This window comes from Notamacropus eugenii, chromosome 5 (assembly GCF_028372415.1).
Source record: "Notamacropus eugenii isolate mMacEug1 chromosome 5, mMacEug1.pri_v2, whole genome shotgun sequence".
NCBI classification, from domain to species: domain Eukaryota; kingdom Metazoa; phylum Chordata; class Mammalia; order Diprotodontia; family Macropodidae; genus Notamacropus; species Notamacropus eugenii.
Genome location: NC_092876.1, coordinates 246,931,987 through 246,958,530, shown reverse-complemented (window position 1 = coordinate 246,958,530; position 26,544 = coordinate 246,931,987). Strand labels below are relative to the sequence as shown.

General features: G+C 36.5%; 1 protein-coding gene across 6 annotated transcripts in view; it reads left to right on the top strand.

Annotated features, from left to right (window-relative positions):
* The window catches only part of PDE1A (phosphodiesterase 1A), a 489,884-nt gene that overhangs the window by 5,964 nt on the left and 457,376 nt on the right, over positions 1 to 26,544 (top strand). For all 6 annotated transcript variants that reach the window (XM_072612561.1, XM_072612567.1, XM_072612565.1 and 3 more), the window contains one exon: positions 6,835 to 6,945. In XM_072612561.1, coding sequence (XP_072468662.1) covers positions 6,845 to 6,945 — 101 coding nt within the window. In that variant the 5' untranslated portion in view covers positions 6,835 to 6,844. Of the gene's footprint in view, positions 1 to 6,834; positions 6,946 to 26,544 lie in introns of those variants that run through there.

Here is a 26,544-nt window from a genome sequence, read left to right as displayed (position 1 = left end):
TATATGTATATCCCCAGGGCTTGGTGCATGGCACATAGTAAGTCTTTGTTAACTGACTGCTGGAGGTAACATAAACTGGAGGGTATTTATGGATCAATTTTTTTAAAAGAATCATCGTCATCATCATCACAGAATTGCTTTAACTTTCATTTCTCTAATTATTTGTGATTTGTAGCATTTTTCACATTGCTATAAATAGCATAGTTTTTTCTTTGAGAATTACCTATTGATATCTTTTTATGAATTGCATAAGTCTTCATTAGTTATGTGCTACAGTCTACTACTTTTTATAACATTAATATTTGAAAAATGGGTTTTAATAATAAAATAATGGTTTATAAAGGTAGGTATTGAAAGTGAAAATTTAGATATCACTACTAAAAATCAGGTTGATATCAATGACTTACTCATATGTCTACTTTCTCACATTTACAGTACATTTGTAAAATTACAAGGCTAATCGGGGTGAAAATGTGATGAAGAACCTGGCAGGCTTTACAGATAACATATTTATATTCCCTTGACTTGTGAGTGGTGTGTGTGTGTGTGTGTGTGTGGTTTGTCCTTTGTTCTTGAAGAGGACCATGACATCAGAAAGATGATGCCATAATGTGCAAGTGAATTGGATTTAAGTGAGGGAGGGCTGTGCAAAGTCACCAGCCTCATTCTCTCCCCCATAGCCAACTGGTTCCACTGGCAAGACATAGATTAGGATGACTGGAGATGGCCCAGGATGCAGTGGAAGACCCTGACCCTTCCAAACCAAGGTCTTTCTGAATTCCCACTTTGACTGAAGTAATGCCCACTCAGAGATTAAGGTAGCTTAAGAAGGGAGTCAAGGAATGGTCCCTTTAATTAAAAAATAATCAAACTAGTAGGGGAAGACCCTCAGGGTTTCTGGCCAAAAAAGAAAACTACTATTTACATTCACTCAGAGTCATCAGGGTCTAAAAATAACCATTGAGTGGTGCTTGGGCAAAGACCTATTGTTGGCCAATCAATGAGAGCCAGAGAGAATTTTGTTTAAGGCATGGTCTTTAAGACAGAAATCTAGCCAGTAAACATCAAGATATCAAGGCATGTTTCTGCCACCAAAATTTATCTTCCTTTGGGCAGAGCACCTCAGGTAAGGGTGTGATACCCCATGTGAAGAGAGGAAAAGAGAGGACAGGACAGGACAGAACAGGAGGTGCTGAGTTGCCTGACTGGAACTGGCCAGTTGAGTTCCCTGTGGGGGCAGCTCAGACTACTCACAGGTTGTAGCTTGTCCTTTGTTGTCAAAGAAGACCATGATATCAGGAAGATGGTGCTGTGACCTGTAAATGAATGTGCCTAAGTGAGGGAGGGCTGTGCAAAGTCACCAGACCCACTCTCTCCTCAAAAGCCCTGTGGGTCCAGTGGCCAGAAACAGATCAGGACAACCGGAGATGACCCAGCATTCACTTGACTTAAAGGTACAGAGAATACAAGATCCCACTGTGTGTTTGTTCAGTACAAAAACATAGAAACATTTAATTGAGTAGAATTTAATTTAATTCATTTAATTCAACAAGATGTCTCTAATGTACACATTATGATCAAATAAGATTCCTTCATAAAGATTATAGTATAGATAATTTTGTTAGATATTCTTTGACTCTTAATATCAGTATAAAACAAGGAAATGTGTAGTGTGGTTGGATTAAAAAAACCCCTTAAATTTGAAATCAGAATGTGAGTTAGAATCCCCATCCTGCCACTTACTCTCTGCTCTGGGTTTGTCAAATGAGAGAGATGAATTAAATGACCTGAAAGATTCCTTCTGGATCTGGTTGATCTTATGAAATGTTATTTTCAATAAATAAATACAATATAATTTGAGGAAGGAGAGACTACTAGTAATGAGGAAAATAAAGAAAGTCTTACCACAGAAAGTGGACACATGACCTGAGACTAGAGGGAAACTGAGGATTCTAACAAGAAGAGGTGTATAGGGAGTACATTTCCAGCCTAAGGGATATAATGTCTGTGTGAAAAGTCAAAGAGGTCAATGATAAGTTGTTCTGACTCTGAGAACAGCAAGTAAAGGATGTTGGTTAGAAGAGAAAATGTTTATTTTGTCTGAAAAGCCAGACTGAATAGGACTTTAAATGCTAAGCCAAGAAGTTTGTGTTTTATCCTAGAGGCAATAGGGAGCCATTGAGGCTTTTGAGTAAGGGTTGACACAGTGTGGTTTAGGTAGATAATCTTTATGGGTCTGGAGGATAGATGGCATAGGAGAGGAACTAGAAGCCAGGAGTTTAATTTAGAGAGTATTGTAAGAATCCAGGGAAAAGGTGATGAGAGAGAAGTTCCCTAAAGGTATCTACTATGGTCAAGGAGGATACCCTAATACAAAGGAAAGGAATTCCTTATGGATAATGGGTCCATTAGATACTCATGAATTTGCCTTAGTACCTGTAACACTTCAGAGACTCTTGAACGAGAGATTCACAGCTGTTCAAAAGGGTTGAGTCTAACAATCCAAGCAGAATGATTAAATTGATGAAGGAGGGTGCTTAATTTCCAGAACAGGGCAACTAGGTTGTGTAGTGGATAGAGAGCTGGGCCTGAAGTCAGGAAGACTCATTCACTCCATTATCTCTGTCAAAAAAACTCCAAATGGGGTCATAAAGAGTTGGACATGACCAAACAACAACAACAATACTGTCCAGATTATGATGAATTGGATGAATAGTTCATTGAGTTTGTCTGTGAGTGAATTTATCTTAGATGACAATGAGCTGGGTCCAGAACTAAATAGGCTGAGATGAGTGGGCAGCACAGTATTTGGACATTAGCCTTCACCAACCCCAAACTTCTCCCTAAAATAAACAAAATATGCATCTTTTAAATACTTTTAACAATTATTTTCCCTGTGAGAGATCCCATAGTGTAGTGCAAGGATTCTTAACTTGTGGGTCCATGATCTTGTGTGTGTGTGTGTGTGTGTGTGTACACATATACATACTCATATATACATACATATATACACACATATATGTATAGATAGATATAGATGTGTAGGTATGTATGTATATGTGCATATTTTATATATACATATAGCTGACTACATTTCAATATAATTGCTTTTCTTCATAATCTTATATATTTTATTTTATGCATTTAAAGACATCATTCTGAGGCATTCATAAGCTTTACCAGTTTACTAAAAGGCTTCATGCTGCAAAAATGATTAAGAATCCATAGTATAATGGGGAGAAAATTGGCTTCAGAGTCAGGAATACCTCAGTTTTTCTTGCTTCTACTACACAGTGTTTACATGACTTGCATGACCTTGATCAAGTCACTTCATCCTTCTCAATGGCTCAGGCAACTCACTAAGAGTATAAATTGCTGAATATTTGCTGGAAGAATTTTTCTCACTGAGAATTCCCTATACCAATGAAATCCCAGTTTGAACAAGAAATAATTTTCACTCCATGCTTTATGTCTACTCGTCAACTATCACAATCTTCAAAGAATTAAAATTACAGGTTACTCAAAGAGCAATGGAGAGAAATATGATTTGTGGAAATGTGCTATGGTGTGCTACAAATAAAGAATTTTATGTGAGGAATTGTAGCAGAGGTATTGAAGAGTGATATATGACCAGAAAGAATGATGAGTCAGTCATATAGCAATAGTGAGAAATTTCGGATGGATTCATTTGAGAGACCCTGGAGGAAGGTTCCTAGCACTTTGAATAGATTCCCCTGTGAAAGATGGAGAATGGGTATGTACTAGAGAGAATGGATGGTTATAATTGGTACTGATGGAGGAAGTGTTCACATTAATTAAATTGGAGATCCACTGAAATATTTTAATGGTAGACAACACATTAAGTTTCAATAGCCCTGTATCACAAAGGCATCACTTTTGGCAGACTCTTGTTGCAGTTGGAAGGAGAAAATCTTTGATTTCCCAGAAAGAATATAGTTAACTGAATTTTTTTGAAATTTGAAGTTTGAATTAAAGTTTGAAATTGCTTAGAGCAGAGAGTTATGGATGCCAGAGACTTTAAAATAGTGCCATTTGTCCATCTTATTGTTTAACTTAGTTTAGGCAGTTTAGATAGATCCCCATGATTATCCTTATTGCATGGAGAAAGATAAGCACCTGCTCTATTATGATACATTCTGAGGATTCGAATAGCTGATGACAGAGGTAACTTGATAGAGCTCACCAAATGGCCAAGATAAGGCTAGAACACTTACTTCCCAGAACTAAACTGATGCCTTAGTGAACAGTGCATATTCCCTGACTTGCTTTGTTAAAATTATGATAGCTATAACAAAGTCTAACAAGGGAGCTGCTGCCTTTGCAGGATGATTGGAACACTGGTATGCATGTCTGTAAATGGGTAGAAAGAAGAGGGAGGCTGAAGCTGCAGAGACTTTAATCTTTTGACTCATAAAACAAAAATGGTTATTCAGGTTATCAGCTTTGACCAGCCCCTGGGAGGCAGAGCTCAGATGCAAGGGAAGGGGGGGAGCTCCAGATCTTGTCCTTAAGGCTGTCTTTGTTGGTTTGAGTTCTCAAAGTCTAGATTCTTTTTTTTAAATTAATTTATTTGTTTTCAGTTTTCAACAATCACTTCCATAAATTTTAAATCTTCTTCCCCTTCCGAAAGTCTAGATCAAAGCATGAGGTAGCCACACTGGCTAGTTTTTTAACCAAAAAAATATTCTGCCATGTTTGGTAACTCTGGCAAAGGCTTTTGCGGTTTAGGTTGGTGCTGCTGATACAGCATCTGCCATCTGTTTCTTAAGGCACCCTTACTGCTTCTTCATCCAAGTTTTGAGCAAAGATCTGGCAGTGCCTTGTTGTTTGCCAACTAGACAGTAGAGTCTGTTTGACAGATGCTTCTCTCTGAATGTGATATTCTGAGCCTACAACTTGATTCTAAGTCCTCTGATCTACAATAACAATAATAGATAACAAATACATACATATACACATATTTAAGGTTTGCAAAGCACTTGACATAATGTTTAATTGATCTTTATAACAAATGATGTCACTATCCCTATTTTAGAGATAAATTAACCCAGTCAAAGATGAGTATGACTTGCCCAGGGTGACACAGCTATTAAGTATCTGAGGCAGGATTTGAGTTTTTGTCTTCCTGATTCCCAGTTGACCATGCATTCATTATATCACCTCGCTGCCTCTGTAGCTATCAGTTTAAAGTCACCTCACTAGATCGTTTCCCCTGCCAGTCATTTCTAAATATATTTTCAGAGAGAGTTCTAAATCTCTGTTTTAAGGCAAACACCATCAGATTACCACTAGCACTTAGATTTTAATGATGAGCATGTGATCTTTGGAAGTAGAAATAAAGTAATGCCCTGGTTATCTGACCAAACTCAGATATAATTTTCTAAGCTTGTCCTTAGTAGTATGCAGATGGCAGGGTCTGCTCTACATGTAGTAATCTAGGTCTGTCTCTCGAAGAAAGCTTTCCATATTATTGGAAGTTGGAATATGCTTCCTTTCTATGTCTACTTTCATTTTCCTTCTAAAATGAACACACTTTAGCATTACATTCTCTCTCTATTTCTTTGTATTTATCTTTCTCTCTGTTTCTGTTTCTCTCTTTCCTCCTCTCTCTTTTCTCCTGTACTCTCCTTTATTCTCTGTCCTCTCTGTGTCTCTCCTTTCTCTTCCTCCTTTTTTCTTTCTCCTCTTTTCTTCTTTCTGTCTTCTCTGTGTCTCTCCTCTCTTTCCTTTGTTTATTCTCTCTCCTCTCTTCTGTCTCTCCTTTCTCTCTCTCCTTTATTTATTCTCTCTCCTCTCTGTCCTCTGTGTCTCTCTTCTCTCTTTCCTCTGTCTCTCCTTTCTTGAATTCTCTGTCTCTTTTTTCTCCCTCTTTCTCTGTCTCTGTATCTATCTCTCTTTCTCTGCCTCTCTCTTCTCCTTTTTCTCTTCCTCATCCCCCTTCTGTCACACACACACACACACACACACACACACACACACATTACATACTCCTTTCTTCTTCTTTTTAATCCCAAAGGATTCACAGAGCAGGCTGTGCTACAGCTGCTGTGTTTTCCACTGGTTCAATTGGCAGTTACCTACTGTGTGGAGTTGCTAGGAGAAGGTGAATAGTCAGAATTACAGCATCAGTTGATGTACATATTCTTTCTGTAACAACCTGTGGAGTTCCATGCTTTCTTTTCTGCAGGGATTTATACGTTACTTTCAACCTGCTGACACAAATGCTTATTTGCCGGTTTGGGGGAAGCATGGCATATTTTTAAGGGTTAGTTATAGATCAATTAAAATACAAAAGCCTTGGCATTTAAGTAGGTACTTTTTTTCTCAGGGTGGTGCTGCTGATACTGGTTCCTACCATCTGTTTTCTTTGTGCATCCTGCTCCTTCAGTTTAGAGAGACAGCTCCAGCTTTTCAGAGTACTGAGCCATTCACATTCTCCCTGCATGATCATAAATTTGAGTAAACTGTAGGAATGCTTCTGTGCTTTCATGCATGTCCTAATAACGAGTGAACTGCATTTGGGAAGAGCCTGGGCATCCAGGCAGTCAATGGCACAGTAGCTGGCTCACATGTATGGATTTTACTTGTGAGGTCAGAGGAGTTGTTTATACTGCTGTCTGCTTGTGAGGGTGCAAAAGCAGTGGATCTGTCCATTAAAGTGACTGGCAATTCTAGCAGGAGCTTTGTAAATCTGATAGGTTTTGATCTGTGAACAATGCTAGCATATAACGTGTGTGGATCTTTTGAGTTTGCTAGTGGACTAAGGAATGCTTTTACTTGCTGCTGAACCTGACTGTAACTGTATTGCCATAGGACAGTTATCATGGGGTCTACTGCAACGGAAATCGAGGAGCTGGAAACCACCTCTTTTAACTACCTGATAGGAGAACAGACTGAAAAAATGTGGCAACAGCTGAAAGGAATGTGAGTAGATTGCTTCTGAATTGTTTTTTTTTTCTTTTTTTTTGGGGGGGGATCTAGTGAATATTAAGATGACATCAGTATCAAAGAGTTACTTGAGAACCATTATTGTTATTTATCTTTCAGGGATAATGCTTTCATTGGAGAGCAGTCCCAAAGATTTTTTTTTTAAAGATGACTGTTTCAGTATTAGCAAACAACTTGTTAGAAAAAATGTAAATCTCTTTGCACCTGCTGCTTTCACTTTCATTTACTTATAGGTAACTCAGAATATTCAGTTAACTGCTACATTGCATGATAACCTGTTACCCATGTGCCTTCTTTAGACATAGCACGTCGAGGTAGGTAAGGTAAATGGTGATCAGCTCTTTATATATTACTTTGAGGTGAATGTAAGATTCTGCTCTGGCAGAGAGAAATAAGACTTCTGCTAATCCTTGTGAATTGGTGGATCCTATATGCAGGGTTGAATTAATAATGATTGATTGATTGCTGACCTTACCATCATTTTCATCACCCTTTAAGTCTTAAAATTATTCCTGTGAAACAGGTGTTTCAGTGGTAAGTATTCCAGCAACATGCCGGACTTGCTAGAGTTTCTGCTTTAAATTAGCCAGGGTACCATTTCCACCTAGAGAGAGCCTGCATCCTTCTCAGTGTGTAACTCCATTCAAATAGCACTTACAGCCTGGCTTTGGAGCTCTTTTCCCAGAATAGATAATTTAAAAACCTGAATCAAACTTCATTAGCTGGTTTGGTTTTAAAAACACACATAGATTTTCGCATTTTACCTGCCTGTCAGAGTCTTTGGCTATTATTTCTCAGATTAGCACACCATGTTTGTAAGCATCTCTTTAGCTGCTCCATTTAAGATTTAGAGATTAGCATTTGGATAGCGATTTGAAATATCAGGATTTAAAGGTCATGTAACAGATCTGCATATTTTCTCTCTACACAAAGGAGAACATGTTTGCTTTCTCATAAATTCATACTTAGGAAATCCTATTATCTTTCAGAATTGAGACATTTTTTAGTAGTCATATCCAAGAGACTATGTTTATTTGCTTTCAAAGAAATATTTTCTTCCAAGAAAAGGAAAAATTTGTGAACTGACTCTTATTTAGCAATGTCTGTGAGTTGGAAAGGGGATTGGATTTGTGGTTTCATTGGGATAGAGAACACCTGGGCAAGGAAATTCCCTCTACTGTTGCAGGTCAAGCTCTTCTCTTCAACCTAGTATTTTAGAGAATTGCCTAGAGCACTGACAGGTTAAATAACTTGCCTGGGGTCAGAGAGCCAGTATCTTTTGGGGGAGGGGTTTGAGGAGGAGGGAGGGAACTTGAAGCCAGATCTTCCTGCCTTTTGGCTCTTTCTTTCAACAAAACCATGTTGCTTCTCCATCTTTGACTTTATACATTTTTTAAAAAGTGACAAAGTTTCTCAGAAGATAGCAAGTTTCTCTCTCACTTTCCCTACTGAATTGGAAATTATTAGATAGTTCTACATATTACTTAGAATATACATTTTATCTTTAGAATATTTTAAGAAATATTTAAAAGATATTAGCAATCCATGTGCTAGAAGGATGCAAGTCTTATTGTACCTGCTGCTTTCACTTTCATTTACTAATAGGTAATTCCCAGAAAATTCACTTAACTGCTACATTGCATGATACCTGTTACACGTGACTTCTTTAGACATATCATGTGGAGATAGGTAAAGTAAATGTTGATCAGCCCTTTATATATTACTTTGAGGTGAATATAAGATTTTGCTCTTGCACAGAAGGTGCTGATCTAAATTAGCAGAGCAAATCCCCTCTGGGAGCTCTGTAAACCAATGATATCACAGGTGTGGTCCAAAAGAAAGAAAATTATAGATGTCAGGCTAGTTGCTTTTTTTTTCTACAAACATCTCTGAAACTCTCTATTGCAAGAACATGTTCCAATAGTATAAACATTTGTTCAAAAAAGAAGAATAGGGAAAGGTAGCCATGTTTCTATCAGATGACTGAATTTAGAGAAGGGGGAGCTGCTGCTAAGATACCAAGAAAACATTATAAAATGGAACTGAAGGGAATGGAAATCTGGGTGTTTAGGGTGAAGAAAAGTTTTTTTAAAGTGATATTTTAGGAGCAGATGATAGTTAGAATGAATTAATTTACACAGTAGACTATTGCAGATCAAAGACCACCACATAGCAAAACTCCAGAAGCATCCTAATTGGCTGGTGACATCTTTAGCTAAGAAACTTGAGTATGTGTTTTTTTTTTTACCTTGCTTATATTCTTTCTACTTAAAAAAACATTGCATCAATTATCTAGCTCATCCTTACTCTTCCTTAATCATTGGACAGCCAAGAGAAAAATTATATTATGAAAAATAAAAATCATGGTAGTTATGATGTTTAATAGCTTTAAAATGGATTTATTTCCTTGTTGAAAAACCTTTGATATGAAGTTACTTGCCCATGCCTTTCTCATTACTTATTTTATTATAGAACTAATGCCAGGGTTTAAGAGTTGGGGAAATTCAATAGCTATTGTTCGTTCTCTATATTTATTTATATCTTGAAAATGGTTAAACAATGTGTTCATAATATCCTAAATCACCTGTATCTTGAACCCATTAATGCTAATCTATACAGGCAATTGAGTATTTTGCCCAAATTGCTAAGGAATTATTTTGAGAGTTACAAGCACTGGCTATTGAAAATGCCTCAAGCCAAACTAGAAGGGAAGAAAATAGGCTAAAGATTCATTTTTTTCAAAGAAATCAGAGTGTTAGAGATGATATGAACGTTAGAGGTCATCTAGTCCATTTCCCTCATTTCTCAGATAAGAAAATTTAGCTCCAGAGAGCTGAAGCAATTTGCCCAAAGTTGCACATCAAGTTACTGGAAGAGTGGGGTCACCAATGATACTTTGCAGTATCTTAGCTCATGTTCTTTCATGTCCTGAGATGATGCTAAAGCAACCAGTCATCTTGGTCAATGTAGTCACAACTGGTCACTTCAATGAATTACAGAGGCCATTCAATCAAGCACCCACTATGACTTTTTTTCACCCCGTCCTCAAAGGACTGACATATTTGGTTGAATTAACCAAGTTGACCGTTTGTGTTGACATTATATTAAGAAAGCTTTTGAATTTGTGTACTTTCATTTTAACCTATACTTTGGCTTAGGCCTTTTTAACAATTACTATTTGGAACTGTCAAAACAAAGGCTATGAATCTAAAATCCTGCTTGGCTAATGACAACTAAATTGTTTAATTATGGTCCTTTGTGCGGTTGGTATTAATAAGTTATGATATAATAGGAAATCTTTCTCTATTAAAAAATCATCCTGCCTGTTGAAAATGTCATGTTGTCTGAAACAGAATTTGAGTTTCTCAAAATTGCCAGTGCTTATTGTTTCCACTTCTGGTATAAGCATTGGAAATTAGCATTTTATATCTGAGAAGTCTTTCCAAGAGTTTTATACTACCTGCCTTAGTTTATATAAAACATGTAAAGAGAACATGGAAAATATAGTGACCTTTTAAATATTTCCTTGGACAAAATAATGGTTAATAATAATAGCTAACATTTATGTTTCACTTACAATGTGCTAGGCACTGTGCTAAACACTTTATAATTATTTTCTCATTTGATTTTCACAAATGCCTTTGTAGGTAGGTACTATTATCATCTCCACTTTACAACTGAGGAAACTGAGGCAAATAAAAGCTACATGATTTGCCCAGCATCACACAAGCTAGTATGTTGGAGGCTGGATTTACTCTCAGGGCTTTCTGACTCCAAGCCTGGAACTCTATTCACTGCATGCCCTAGCTGCTCCTAGTATACTTTTCTCTCCCCTTTTCATGTCATTTCACAAATAACATGTTTACTCAGTAAAGGCTATTCCAGATTGGTCAGGTAGGTGGCACAGTGGCATGTAGTGTAAGGCTTGGACTTCTCTTCCTGAATCCTAATCCAGTCTCAGATACTTACTACCTGTGTGACCCTGGGCAAGCCACTTAATCCTGGTGGCCTCAATTTCCTCAGTTGTAAGATGACTTGGAGAAGAAAATAGTAAACCATTCTAGTTTTTTTTGCCAAGAAAACCCCAAAGGGAGTCATGAAGAGTGGGACACGACTGAAAACAACTGAACAGCAAATCCCAGATTCACAGAATTTCAGAATTGGCAATCCAGTTCAAACCACAAATGTAAAACAATTCCTTCTATGCTGCTATGTAGATTAACAAGTGTTTTTCTAGTCTTATGTGAAAAATCTTCAATGCTGAGGGTGGGGTGGTGGGGAACAGAAATAGAGTCCACCACCTCTAAAGGAATCCATTACATTTTGGAATAACTACTTCTTGGAGCTATCCACATTATTAGAATGATCTATTTTTGGCAAACTTTTCCTAAATGATCCTGCTTAGGGGCAGCTTGGTGGGATAGTGGATAGAGTTCTGGGCTTACAGTCAGGAACACTTAAATTCACATCCAAACAGAGACACCTACTTGATATGTGACCGTGTGCAAATCACCTAACTTCTGTCTGCTTCAGTTTCTTCATCTATAAAACAGGGAGGGTAATATCATCTACCTGACAGAGTTATAAGGATCAAATGAAATAACATTTGCAATGCCTTAGCACAGTACCTGGCACATAGTAGGTACTTAATAAAGGTGTATTCCCTTATTCCTGATCCAATCTACAAGCATGACTTTGAAGTTCATTTCTGTTCTTAAGGCCCAAGCCAAACAGAAAATGAGGTTGCAATATGAAAGTGAAATATCTGTTTTTACATTCTTTTGGCAAGTAGAAACGAACTGAAGGATCATGAACACACCTTTAGAAGGGATTTCAACTATAGGATTATCTTTTAATGAAACTTATTAAAGACTTTGGGTGATATGCACAAAAAATTTTTTTTTTACCTTTGGAGCACATTTTTTTTAAAGAAATGAAAACTAAAATCAAGTATCAACTATTATTATTTTTTCTTTTGGCAAATATGAGGAGCCATGATCCTCAATATATGGTTTTCCTTGTTGAAAATAAATTTATATTTAAGCAGGGCTTAAACAAACATGGGTAGAGAGACTCTGAAATTACAAGACCTGGTTGTGAATTCTGATTCTGCTACTTAATAGCTGTGTTACCTTGGATAAAATCATCTTTCTTTTCAATCAGATTTTTTATAAATAAAATGTAGGGTTTGGATTAGATAAACTCTGTGGTGTTTATGATTCTTTAGAACACTTTGCATCATTACTGCATTTGAGCTTCACATCACATCTTGAAGTATTATTATATCTATTTTGTGGATAAGAAAACTGAGAATCCACTTTCAAAATCAGAGAATCAGATTCAAAATCAGAAAACCAGAATCAAAATCACATAGCTAAGAAATAACAGAACTGGACTTTTAATAACAGGTCTGATACCACACTCAGTATCCTTTCCCTGCTGAGAGGCTGCACATTTTCTCTGACTTTTAAAAATGTATGCAAGTGGAAAACCCCTTGAAATAAAAATCAGTGACTTCAGGATTTCATGAATCTAAAGGTCAAAATAGAAAAAAAAGGACAAAAAATAAAAAGTATATATGTATGCTTATAGGCTCAAGAGTTTAAAAGTAACTCATGTAGATTGATGGGAAAAAAATGGATATAATAGTTTTATAAAGAAGCTACTGGCACACCCTTTTGAGAATGAATTTGGTCTCTTTTAACTCACATCCTCATTTCATTCAGATGTAAGCTTCTACTCTTGATTCTATTTAGTTTATCCACTCTATTTCCCCAATTTTGGGTATTTTTGTTCTCATTCAAGTCCTTTTATCTTCATTTGTGCTGTCTGATCATTTTTAAAAAGATGTTTACCATCTTTTTTTTTTTTTTTAAATCCAGATGGGTGGAAATATTGTAAAGGTTGTGACTTCATCTTCTTTGTAAATTTCACCACAGAAATAGTGTGTGGTCTTTGGCTATAGACTGGAAATCATTTATGCTGAGTAGAACATGTTTCTTAAGCTCCCTTTCCACCCCTACTTTGCAGAGATGGGAAACTATAGATTTGGAGAATTTTTATATACCATCAGAATAGGTACATTTATTGACCACTTTTGCTGAGCTTCATTTTTATCCTTCCTTTATTTTTTGTTACAAGAGATGTCACTGTGAAGAAGGGAAGTAGAAGGGATATATTCAGAAATGAAGGTGATATAAAAACAGAAGATACCAGGACAAACTAAAAATTATTTTTGAAAGAAAAAAGTACTGGTTAGTTTATTGTGCCAAGGTGACTGAGAATTAAAAAAAAAACAAACCCAAAACTGGTTGTGAAATTTCTTTAGGGACTGGATTGTGGTGGTATCTAACACAGAGTGATAACTTTTGCCATGGTTTCTTCTTCAGAGTCTCTATTCCAGTAAAGTTTACTAAAATTTAAGTCAATAGTTTATAAAGTTTGTTTATTCTATAGTAGTGATTTTTGTCTTAATTTTTAGAAATTAAAATATCTAAACTTTAGTTTGTGGCTATGGAACTATTCCTTGTACTTTAAAAAAAAATAAAGGAGCACCTTTGGGGGTTGGGGGAGCCTGGGTATATTTTTTCAAAATGTCACTGTTTTAGGTCTTAATTTTACAATATGAAAAAATTTCTAGCAAGCAATAATCCAAAAAGAATTCGATTGAAAACATGATGGGATTGTAATTTGGAAAATAAAAAAGGAAAAACAGAAAAATCCAAATAACCTCATCAGATCTCACAAGAATAGGATAAATTTTCTAATTTGACTATTCAAAATTTTAAATAATTGGCAGGACATGCAGGAGAGCCACTGGTCCGTAGGATTTTAAATTTTCTAACACTTTCTGCATATATAGAAATGGAACTTGTGAGAATTGTTTCACAAATAGTACAGCTAATAGAAAGCGTGAAGACTATTCTACATGTAGAGAGACAGAAGGGTTCTTTTTGTCATTTCTTCTGTCCAGATGGTCAGGTGTGGAAGAGAAAAATGAGTGAGTGTGTAATCAAATCAAATTTATTAAGCACTTACTATGTACCAAACACTGGGAATACAAATACAAATATAAAGAAAGACAATAATAAAAAAAAAGGGAGTAAAGAGCTCCCTCAAGGAGCTTACATTCTAATAGTGGAAAACATCATAAAAAGGAAGCTGAAAAGGGGAAGGGAGGGTTACCTTCCAAGGGAAATTGGGTACAGTGGAAAGAGTAATGGATTTGGTGTCAGACATGGATTCACATTTGCTACTTATTGCCATTGTGACTGTTAGCAAGTTATTCACCTTTTCTGAACCTCACTTTCCTCATCTGTAAAATGAAGGAATTAGGCTATGACTTCAGAGATCACTTCTAGCTCTAAAGCTCTTGAATCCAGTTTCTTTTTCTTTTCTTTTCTTTCTTTCTTTTTTTTTTTTTGCTTTTTGATGATAACTTTGTCAGTACTCAAACAGCAAAGAAGGGTGGGGGAGAAAAAAAGGAAGCATGAATAATCTGAAACTGGGTAATAATCCATGATATAATTGAAGTTAGCCCCATTACAGAAAAGAGCAGTGTGAAATTAGAAATCATTTAGTTACTGAGAAACAGTGCCTGTAGGCATCACAGAAGTTGTGGGGTATAGAATGGAGAGAAGCTAAGATCCATTTTACTAAGTCACTCTAATTGGGCTAATTGGGGTTGGTATTCAGCTTTGGGTCAAAAATAACAAAAAACAAACTATTAAGCAACTGGGATAAAGTTACAAGACTGCAGTTAGAAATAAATGTTCAGAATCTGGAATGAAATACAAGAGCCAAGGCTGGAATTCAGTTGCTTGTTCAAGGTTAGGATTAAGAAAGTTCTGCATCTGATTGCCAAGGCAAAGTAAGCAATGAAGGGGACAAAGGAAGGAGGATTTAGCAAGACACTAGGTTTCAGGCTTACAAGGGTAGGATGAGCAAAGCACATGACCAACAGAGAGGTCCTCTAGGACTTGGGCTTTTGGTGTAGCCAACTCTATCTGAACCACGTTCACAGATTAACCACTGCATACTCAACTCATCCATTCCCTTGGAGAGTAGAAAAGACAAGGATTAACTGTGATTTACTTTCAAAGGCAAAGAAGTAATGCTTATACCATTTTTTCCCTTTGAATTGTATTACATGGGTTTTTAGTCTGTTGATAGAGAAGCACTGATTTGACTCTTTGATAGACAAGGTCAGTCAAAAATAATAGGTGAAATAGCCAAACCAAACAGGTGGTTTGCTCAGAAACATTGAGCATGACCAGTTTAAATGTCTCACTTTTTGTGAAATGTTATTTTATAGGTAAGAGAATGGATTACAATCTAAATCCATTTGCTAAATTTGATAGCTACTGATTCTATACTGAATGTCCTAGTGTTTAACTTGTAAGAAAATTGAGCTTATAGTTTCCACATTTCTACCATGGTTGGGATTTCTAAGTATGCAGTTTCATAGAGGGGTATTTTAGGGATCATTTAACATCATCCACCATAGAAGGAAGGGAATTCAGAGGTTATCTGGTCCACAGAACCACATTTTACAAATTAGGAAACTGAGACCCAGAGAGGTAAAGGGTCACATCTAGTGAGTATCAGAGATGGGACCTGAACCAAGGGCTCCTCCTCATTTTGTAACACCTCTGTTGTACCACATTGCATATAAGTTTAAGTATAGACAAGTACAGGGTAATATATTTAAGGAAAATCCATTGTAGAGTATGGTTATACAACCTGTCAGAAGATACCCCCAACTTCTATCAGTTGTTGAGTCTGATATATCTCCAAATCTATTGGGGATCAGTGTTTCTGAGATCTTTTTAGCCTTGGTCATAGCACATCTTCAAAGCTGAACCTAAACCATAAGTACACAATGTTGTATATTGTGAGAAATAGTGGAGAAAATCAATATATAGATTAGAGGAAAAATTAGTACTAAAGATGTCAATCTATGAAAAATGACACCTGTTTCATAAAATCAAAATTCAGTGATTTTATATACACACAGATATATATATATATATATATATATATATATACACACACACACACACACACAGACATATGTATGAAGGCACATTTATTAGAGATCAGTGTATTTCTTTGGCCCAATAGAGCTTGTCTGCCTCCAAATGAAACCATATGGACTTTCTAATTTCAACTAGTGAGAGAGATAGAGAAGAGAATGAAAAATCCAATAATGCCAGATCTTTGCTCCTTGACTCACTCAGTTTGAAGAGAAGATCAAGATAGCCACATCTGGTCCTACTCATAACCAAATAGGAGGGCAGGGACAAAAATAATAAAAGACTTTCATTTTCAGGTCACCAGAGAGGGAAAGGAAAAGATAAAAATAACTACTTGCTACGAAGAAAGAGAAAGAAAGGTTCAAGATCCAGTCTTTAAAAACTGCCTACCACTTCTGATCAAACTGGATTACATGCTTATCAATTTAGGACCAAAGGTTCATGCCCTTATATTGGAAGCTCAGCCAGGACTGAATCATTTATGTATCTGAGGGGTTCTACATTACTCTTTAGGAATATAAGTTTTACTGTTGGTTGAGGTCTTGAAGGTCATCTAAGCCAAAGATCTTATTTTACTTATTAAGTGACTTCTGCAAGATTGTTGCTATTCAGTTATTTTTTCAGTTATTTTTGACTCTTTGTGGCCCCATTTTGGGATTTTCTGGGCAAAGATACTGGAGTGGTTTGCAGTTTCCTTCTCCAACTCATTTTATAGATGAAGAAATTGAGGCAAACAGAGGTGAAGTGACTTTCCTAGAGTCACACACCTAGTAAGAGTCTGAGGGTGGATTTGAACTCAGGAAGATGAGTCTACCTGATTTCAATTCCAGTGCTGTATTCATTGTGTCACCTAGCTTCCCCAAGTCATTAGTAGAAGAACCAAGTCTTCTGCCTCCAAATCCAATGCTTTTCCTACCATACCATACTGAATTTGAGAAACAGTATTAAATCAAGAAGGTCCATTTGAAAAATTACTCTCTCAAACATGTGACCTATTTGGAGATCATTTCAATTAGATGAAGCTACTTATGGAGAGGAACAGCTGATTCTGTGATTCAGTCTTCATTCATAATGGTTAAAGATATTATCTCTCAAACATGAAGCCAACAATTAGAAAGCTGATGAAACTTTTTCATGAGAATAGCTTTTGACCATTAATTTCACTCATTAAATGTAATCATTCACATTCTTCCAACAGTGAAATATTTAGAAAACAAAAGAAAAATATTAACTTGCTTTTGTAGAAAATAATTTAATTAGTACACCCAGAATGTTATTTAATTCTAATTGACATGCCATAAAATGGGCATGAGAACTGGAGAAAATCTGGAGAAGCAACTAAAATAAAATGTACTTGGAGTAAGTGCCACATGAAGATAGACTAAAATATTAGGAATTTTTATTCTACAAAAATTAAGTATGAAAAGAGATATGAGCGAAGTCCTTTGTTCTCTCTCATTTCCTCTTCTTAATTCCCTTCAGTTTAACTTTCAACCTCATCATCCCATTGAAACTGATCTCTCTTAAGTTATCAGTGATCTCTTAATAACCAAATTTAATGCGCTTTTCTCAATATTTTTCCTTCTTGGTCTCCCAGCAACCTTTGACACTGCCAATGACTCTTTTAGCTTCTTCTTGCCAGGCTTCTGTGAAACTACTCACTCCTGATTCTTCTCCTTCCTATCTGACTACTCCTTCTTAGATTCCTTTTCTGAATCTTCCAGACTGGATTTCTTACTGTTCCTCAGATTCAGTATGTCACTTGTTGTTACTATTGTCCCCATACCTGGAATATCCTCTATCCTTTCTTGCAAAGATCAGCTCCAGTGCCACCTCCTATATGAAGTTATCCCTTATCCTTCCCCAGTCACTCTCTGAAATGACCTAGCTTTTGCACTGTGTATATTTTGCACATACTTATATATGTCCATGTTGTTTTCTCACATAGAACATAAGCTCCTGTAAGGAAGGATCTCTTTCTTTTTTGCTCTTTGTATCTCTACTATCTAGCACAGAGTTGGGTGCATAGTAGATCCTTGATTGACATAGATAATATACGTAAAGTCCTTCTCAAACTTTAAATCACTATACCAATATGAATTATTTTTATGAGTAATAAAAGTATCTTTTTGTTCCTGCAATCTTTTGGGGCTTGCTCTCCTTTCTGTTTGCAAACTGGAAGAGAAACAAAACTTGGTGTGATGTCACTGAGTAACTTAACAAGTAAATTATAGTCTTCTTCCCCCAGTCCAAGGTCCATAATTATCAGCTAAAATCAGCTTATCCAAGTGTATGAGATTTTTTTTTCTGGTTCCTTTCTTAACAATGTTTAATTAGCACACCAGTAACGTTCTTGATTGAAAGTACTATAATGGGATTAGACTCTTAAAACTTTTAAAATATAATTTAAACACTCAGATTTCTGTAATTTTTAAGTAAAGTTGCATAAAACAATCTCCTCATACCACTTCAGAAGACATTTGGATGAGCTTTTGTAGCAGAGGAAGATTGCCCTTTCATCGGTGTCTCATGTCTATTGTGACTCCACACATACATTAGCAATTTCTGGACATCTTCCTCTTATCCACAACAGACTAACTCTAATCACCTGTCCCCTTGGATATTTATCTGGCCTACTGAGCTGAGGTAGTCCTAGAAGAAAAATTACCTTGTTATCCATATCTAATTATACATTCAATGATATTGACATCATAATGACACCACTCACTTCAAATAGCCGTTTTAGGCTATGGAAAATTAAATTTAAGGAGATGATGAAGAGAAGACTTCTCAGAAAGAGGCAAGTAGAGACCATGGTGAGGGTGGGATGCCAAAAGGTGAAAGAATCTGGCGGTTCAAGAAAATAATCAGTGAATTAAAATATTTAATCTGAGGACAAAGTTAATATGGGAAATTTTTTTTCAGAGTTGTAGAAAATAATGTGGACCTAAGCTCATTACGGGAACAAAGAAATAATGTTTAATTGAGTGTTTACAAGTTGGAGCTAAAAATGTAAGGCCATATGTTAAAAACCATTGATCTTTCATCTATGGTCTCCCTAGGAGAACTTCTTGAAGTTTCGTTGATACAGACATCCACATGAACCCCAAGACACACAACTGCTTGTATCTTTCCTCTTTCCTGTCCTTTCCCACAAAGTCAGAGCCCATCTGAAAGCACAGTAGCTCAGGTGTAAGGTTCTGTGGTTGTTGGCAATAAGGAGGAATTACCATTCTCTTGTGCTGATAACAAAGAGATCAAGAAGGCTGAGAGCAAGGGCTTCCCATGCCCTTGTGTGACCTGTTGCCAGGACAACAGGATGTATGGGGAACCCTGGCTTTTCCAATGGGCTAGTGTCTCCCACTTGTCACTGCCTATTCCACTTCTGGTCAGTAGGAGACTATAACTAGCCACCCATACTGGAGCCACATAAGTCAAAATGGGCCACATTTAGGATTAGGATATTAGGATACAAGGTCCACCAAGAAAGAGAGTCATAGAGGACATCCATCTCCAGAACATATTGCTGTGACATTGACTGTGGTGGAATATGTGGAGGAATGGTTTGAGGGGAGGTGGTGAAGATAAGATTTTTGAAGTCAGAGACTGAGTGTTATATAGGAATAGAGACTCCATAAGTATTGTTCAACTGATTGATTTTATGTGTTAATATTTGAGTTAGGGCAATAAATGGGAAAAGGGCAGTTAATATATTGGGGGGAGCTATCTAGAGAGGAAGGAGGAGAACAAGAAGGAAATTAAGTTTATAGGGTTTGGGAATAACCAAGGAAGGAGGGAAGAGATACTAAAAGGATTTGGAGATTAAGTCATTTGAAAGAAAAAGTAACTCATAGATGGGCAGCTGGGCCTTAAAGAACCTTGAGAATATTAACTCAGGGAATAGATAAATTTCTCATAAAGTAACTTAGCCACATAGAGAGAGATTTATGGAAGATACAGATAGTTGAGTTTGGATCTGAAGATACTTATGCCTACTAGGTCCATTGGGAACACAGTATAACTGATAATTATAATAATAGTCAAGTTAACAAGTGTTTATGGATTCAAAGGTAAAAATAGTCCCTTCTCTCAAGGAACTCACAGTCTAAGGGAGATGTAACATGCAAGCAACTATGTACAAATAAGATATATACAGGATAAATTCTTACAGAGAAGGCATTAAATACTGAGGAAGACCAGAAAAGGCATCTTTAATAGTAATGATAATATTTATATAGAATTTTAAATTTACAATGCATTTCATGTCATTATCACACTTGATATCACGTCTCTGGGTGATAGATGCAGGAGGTATTGTTATTCTCATTTTACAGTTGAAGAAACTGAGGCTTACAGAGGTTAAGGGACTTTCCCAAGATGTCATATTTAGTAACCAGAGTATTTCAGTAATACTAACGCTTTCCAGTTTTAGTTAAGATATTGTGTTGTTGTTCAGTTGTTTCAGTCTTTGTGACTCTTTGTGACCCTACTTGGAGTTTTCTTGGCAAGGATACTGAGGTGGTTTGTCATTTCCTTCTCCAGCTCATTTTACAGTTGTGGAAACTGAGGCAGACAGCATTAAGTGACCTACCTGGAGTCACATAGCTAATAAGTATCTGAGGCCAGACTTGAACTCATGTTTTCTTGACTCCAGGCCTGACACTCTATCTACTGCCCCTAGTTAAGATAATTCCATTCTCATATTCTATCCCTTAACTCCAACACACACACACACACACACACACACACACACACACACACACCCCTACATCTTCAGTCATTTAATTTTGAAGACAACTTCAGTTCATTCCTATATGTTCCTATGTAAGGAACATATGTGTGTGTGTGTGTGTGTGTCCTTTGTTGCCAAAGAAGACCATGACATCAGAGAAATAATGACATGACTTGCCCTTGACTTTGTTTTGAGTGAGGGAGAGCTGTGCAGGTCACCAGCCTGACTTCTCCTCCAGAGCCATCTGAATCCAATGACCAGGTATTCATCATGATGACTGGAGATGACCTAGGATGAGGCAATTGGGGTTGAATGACTTGCCCAAGGTCACACAGCTAGTGAGTGTCAAGTGTCTGAGGTGAGATTTGAACTTAGGTCCTCCTGACTCCTGCACTGGTGCTCTATCCACTGCACCACCTAGCTGCCCTTCTTGAATACTAAGGAAGATTTCCAAAGAATATGTCATTTTATGAACTATGTGAATGTTTTAGTCTGTATGGGCACAGGGACCTTTGTATTTAGCTAAGCAACTAAGGATTCTCTGCATCCAGTAGACAATAAATACTTGCTAAATGAATAAACCATTCTACATAAATAGAAATCTCTCCACTCTTAAAGTACTCAGGACAAAGCAAACTGGACAGGTCATAAATTTCCCATAATCTTTGGGTGTTGAATTCATTTAAAAGTGATGAGCCTTCAGGTAAAGGAACCTGAAGCTAAATCAACTTTGAAGATTGTGAATAGTTTAAGTTTCACTTGCTGACCAGATAAAGGGTGTTCTTGCTTTGTACATCTTCATTTTACATGTTTTTATTTTTTTTAGTACTTAATTTAAAAAGGAATAAGAATTGCCTTGCGTAGCTGTATGCCTCATATTATGTGTTCCATAATACATCCTATGTTGTCTTTGTTCACTTGTCCTCACAACTGGAATATGATCACCTTTTGAAGTCCTGGGTCCAGCCTGACCTGAAATACGGTGGCCTGCTTCTCTAAGATTAAATCTTAGGGATGCTTAATTCAGGTTCTAGATGAGGAGTGGGGAAATTGTGGCCTAGAGAGCCCTGTGTGGCCTTGAGGTCACAAGTTCCCCACCCCTGAAATCTAGACAGGAAACTGATCCAAAAAGGAAAATCAAAGGATTATTTGTTTCCTCAGGAATTCTCCATCTGGCAGAGGAAAGAGACTTCCTTTTCCCTTTGCTCCCCTGTAGTTCTCCTTCCAACTAATTGACTTCAGAATTGATTTGTTTGGTTGTGTAAAAGTAATACTAAATTACATTCATTTCTATGAATAGATTACCTTTTATGCTCACTACAGAATATAAAAGCATTTCAATATGTGTCTGATTAATTTGGTTTTAAGTTGTATTTGATTACACCATTTTAAAGTCTATTTATGTATGTGTGGTCTTTACAGTTTGTAGCTGATGTCAAATGTCTGTCCACTGGCAACTTGGGACAGTAATTAGAAATGTTTATAGGGATTATTTATATTTGAATTAATGAGATGTAAAATTCCTCTGGCTTTCTAAAGGTAGGGCAAGAGCTTTAGAATATATCCGGAATATTTAATAAATGAATGCTGCACGTGTTATACTAGTGAACAAGTTTATTTCCATTTCCATGAGACCCATTGCATTTCCAAAAAAATATTTATTGAGTGCCCACAGCACTCTAGATACTGTTCTGAATGCCCATATAGGAGCCCTTTCAAGGCCTTTACCATCTACTTGGAGAAAAAGAAAGCAAAAAACTGGCGGTAAGTTAAATACAAATGTATGATTTAACTACCTATTAACAATAAGACAGATGAGAGACATTGTGTCAACAGCCTCACAAGAGTTGACCTCCTTTAAAAACCAGATTGAGCAAATATAAGTAACAGCAGTGCTTTGCATGCAGACCTAGTAAGCAGGAAGGCAGGTAATAATCATTCTTGGTCATCCTTAGCTTTTCTTGGCTGAGCTGCTCCTCCCCTTTTCATGTGATTTTCTCCCTAGCAAAACTGGCTCTTCCCCCTTAGAGGCAATGGTTTTCTGTTCAAATGGTGCCAGAAGGGAATGGGATACCCACCTCAATGTTAACTTGGATGGCTGCCAACTTATTGCCTAGAGAAATCCCAGTTAAAGTATTCTGTTCCATGAAATTGGAAGTTTGATCAACAAGTCTCTTTTTTAGCTCTAAACCCTCAGCCAGAGATTGTTTTCTGGCAAAATATGACAGGTATAAATCTTAATCTCACCTAGGGCACTCCCAATCACCTGTTTTCAGTGCAATATGTGCAAAAAGATCATTGTGATAGTTAGCAATGTTATTACACTTACCAGCTTAAGAGGCAAAAGGGTAAACAAACTTTTGAAGTCTGTCAAAGCTCAGACTCTGAGGAGCAAAATGAGTGTCCCCATGACCTCGGTGGAAGACACAAGGTTCATACCATCTCAGAAACTACTACTCTCACAATGGAATAGAGAGAGAGAAAGGGAAGTAGGGAAATAAAAGAACATACTTTTAGTCTTCAGTCTGGATGTGCTGTGGTAATCCATAATCTTCCCTGGCTTATATAATGAATCATTAACTCATTCCACCTTGAGGAGAAGCATGGAAATAACTTTCTGTAACCTACAGACATCTATTTCCTTTGTTCTGATTTCCTTACCAAAGCTCAGAAGAGGCATGTCTAAGACAGCTATGTATATATATATATATATATAATATATATATAATATATTTATCTGTGCTAAAGAATGTTAAAGTCACATCCTTGTCATCTTCACTGCAGTTCTAATTGCAATGACTGAAATCAAGTCATGTTGGCATGATTTCATATTTAGTTACCAACTACTACAGTATAAGACTCCATATTCCATCAGTGGGAAATTTTGCAGCTCTAGGTTTTTGGCGCATAATCAAATGGATAGTGAATGCCCACATCAAGAACTGAGTGTCTCCTAAAATTTTCCCCAGCCATTGGGTGGTTATGGATAACGGTGCAGCTTTCTCTTCTCCAGGAACCTTTCTCTGAAGAAAATCTAGAGCTCTGTGTCTTGAGGTAGTGCAGTGAAAAAAGTACAGAGATTGGTGTCAGAAAAACCTGATTTCAAATTTGTCTTCAAACTCTAGTTGTGTGACCCTGAGGAAGTCACTTAACCTCTGTCTTCCCTCGGTTTCCTTCTCTGTAAAAGAGGAACAATATTAGCATCTACTACTTAGGGTCACTGTGAAGATAAAATAAGATATGTGTAACGTGCTTTCCAAAACTTAGGGGCAGCATAGTGGATAGAGCACTGGATCTAGAATCAGGAAGACTCATCTGGCCTCAGACACTTATCAGCTTTATGACTCTGGGCCAATTACTTAACCCTATTTGCCTTAGTTCCTCACCTGTAAAATGAATTGGAGAAGGAAATGGCAAACCACTCCAGTATCTTGCCAAGAAAACCTTAAATGGGGTCATGAAGAGTCAATTGAACACAACTGAACAACAACATTCCAACCCTCAATACAATATAAATTATAATAAGTTATTAATACATATTAATTATCATTCATTATTAATAATAATATTTTAAAATAATTATTATTTTGTCAGAAGCTGGAAAATTAGGATCTCTCTTCTCCTCTTAAGCTCTCACAGATTCTTCCCCTTACTCAGTCCCTTGAGCATTGAGTAATCAATTTCCATCAGTGAAGAAAATCTTATGCGAATGGTCTTTGAGACTAGATTACATATTCTACAACAGCAGAATGCAAGAAATTAGTTGAGAATATATATGAATGAAACTCAAAACCAAAACATAAATTTCCATTTCAAGGGATTTTAAAAAATAACATATAAGTTGGATAGGCTAGGGAAGCATCCTATTTCTAATTCATTCCCCCTATTATCATTGGTCCTGCTAATAAGCATTTTCTAGTTTCTTTACTTCTGATAATTAGAGCTTTCTAAACAGATGGGTCAAATAGTACAGCAATAATTATTCCTTATTTTCCTGGATCCTATAAGATTTTTGTGTGAAATTTTAGTTTTCTAAATCTCTATTGAATAATATTATAATTTTTACTTGTTTTAGATTAAGAATCTTTAGAGATAGTTTGTTGTGATAGATAGCTTTGGCAGTGAGAAAACAAAGTAAAAATTAAGCTCACTTTAGAGCAAGCCACTTCAAGGATTTTATATACATACATATATATATATAATATATATATATATATTGCTTCTAATTTCTTCTATGAAAGGAGTATTAAAGATAGTAAAGGTTTTTTTTTTAAGGCAATCCCCCCACTAAAACCTCTGTTGTTTACCTAAGTACATATGTTTTGAGTATAATCAGTAAACACTAATTTGCACAGTATGAGTCAAATTGTGGCAAGTTTAATCACTAATTAGAACTGTCTCCAGGAAGTTCTTCAATGGAAAAAAGAAGAGATTGCATGGAACCGATCACCACTATTTTGAGGTCATTTTTAGGAATACTTAGAAATTTTAGGAAATGGTCATCCTATTTTCTAGCCAACGTGCTATGGTTCAGGTAACCTGCTATATCACTGTCCAGGTTAGGGATTGTTGAAAGGGGTACTTGCAATATAAATATACCAAAACTCCAACACTTCAATGGACCTCATTAACAGTATTACCTGCGTCAGTGTTGTAGACTATGTATGATTTATATGTCAATGTTCTATGTGGGATCCATCTCTTTACATAAGGAAAGCTAGGTGGTACAGTAGATAAAATACTGAGTCGAGTCAAGACAATCTGAGTTCAAATCCAGCCTCAGACATTTACTAGCTATGATCCTGACTAAATCACCTAATGTCAGTTTGTCTCAGTTTCCTTATCTCTAAAATGAGGATAATGATAGTAACTACCTCTTGGAGTTGTTGGGAGGATTACGAGATATTTGTAAAACTTTTGCACTGTATGTGGGCACATAGTAGGAACAATATAAATATTTTTATTGTTGTAGTTGTTACTCTTATTACCTTATGAGATCAGGGGCAGCTAGGTGGTGTAGTGGATAGAGAACCAGTGCAGGAGTCAGGAGGACCTGAGTTCAAATCTCATCCCAGACACTTGACACTCACTAGCTGTGGGACCTTGGGCAAGTCATTCAACCCCAATTGCCTCATCCTAGGTCATCTCCAGTCATCCTGATGAATATCTGGTCACTGGATTCAGATGACTCTAGAGGAGAAGTCAGGCTGGTGACCTGCACAGCCCTCCCTCACTCAACACAAAGTCAAGTGCAAGTCATGTCATTATTTCTCTGATGGCATGGTCTTCTTCGGCAATGAAGGATGAACACACATACCTTATGAGATAACAATGAAGTAGGTAGACTATCAATTACCCTTCACTTATTTCATGGCTAACATACTTACCCCTTTCCATCAGATCATAAATTATCTATCCGGTGATACACCACATTTAATCATCTCTTTGTTGTTAATTTGGTACAGGTTACTTATATCATGAAACTAATAATTATTTTTGTGAATAGAAGGGTTTCATGTTACCATAGGATTGTAACATAATAAATCTATTTTCCACTAAAGAAACTGATTTATGTTGGGGCTCTATACACTTGGCCTCCCTTAACTCCCCAAACTTTTGGAATTGTAGAGAGTAAAGAATTAAATCATCTGAATGATTTTGCTTTCCTCTTTTCTTTTCTGAAAATCATCATGAGTTTCTTGACATTTTGTTATTATGCTTTCTCATCAAAATATTGGAATCTATTATAAAAGGAGAAAGAAAACATATGCAACTATCTCTCTAAACAACAAAATATCTGGTAGTCAT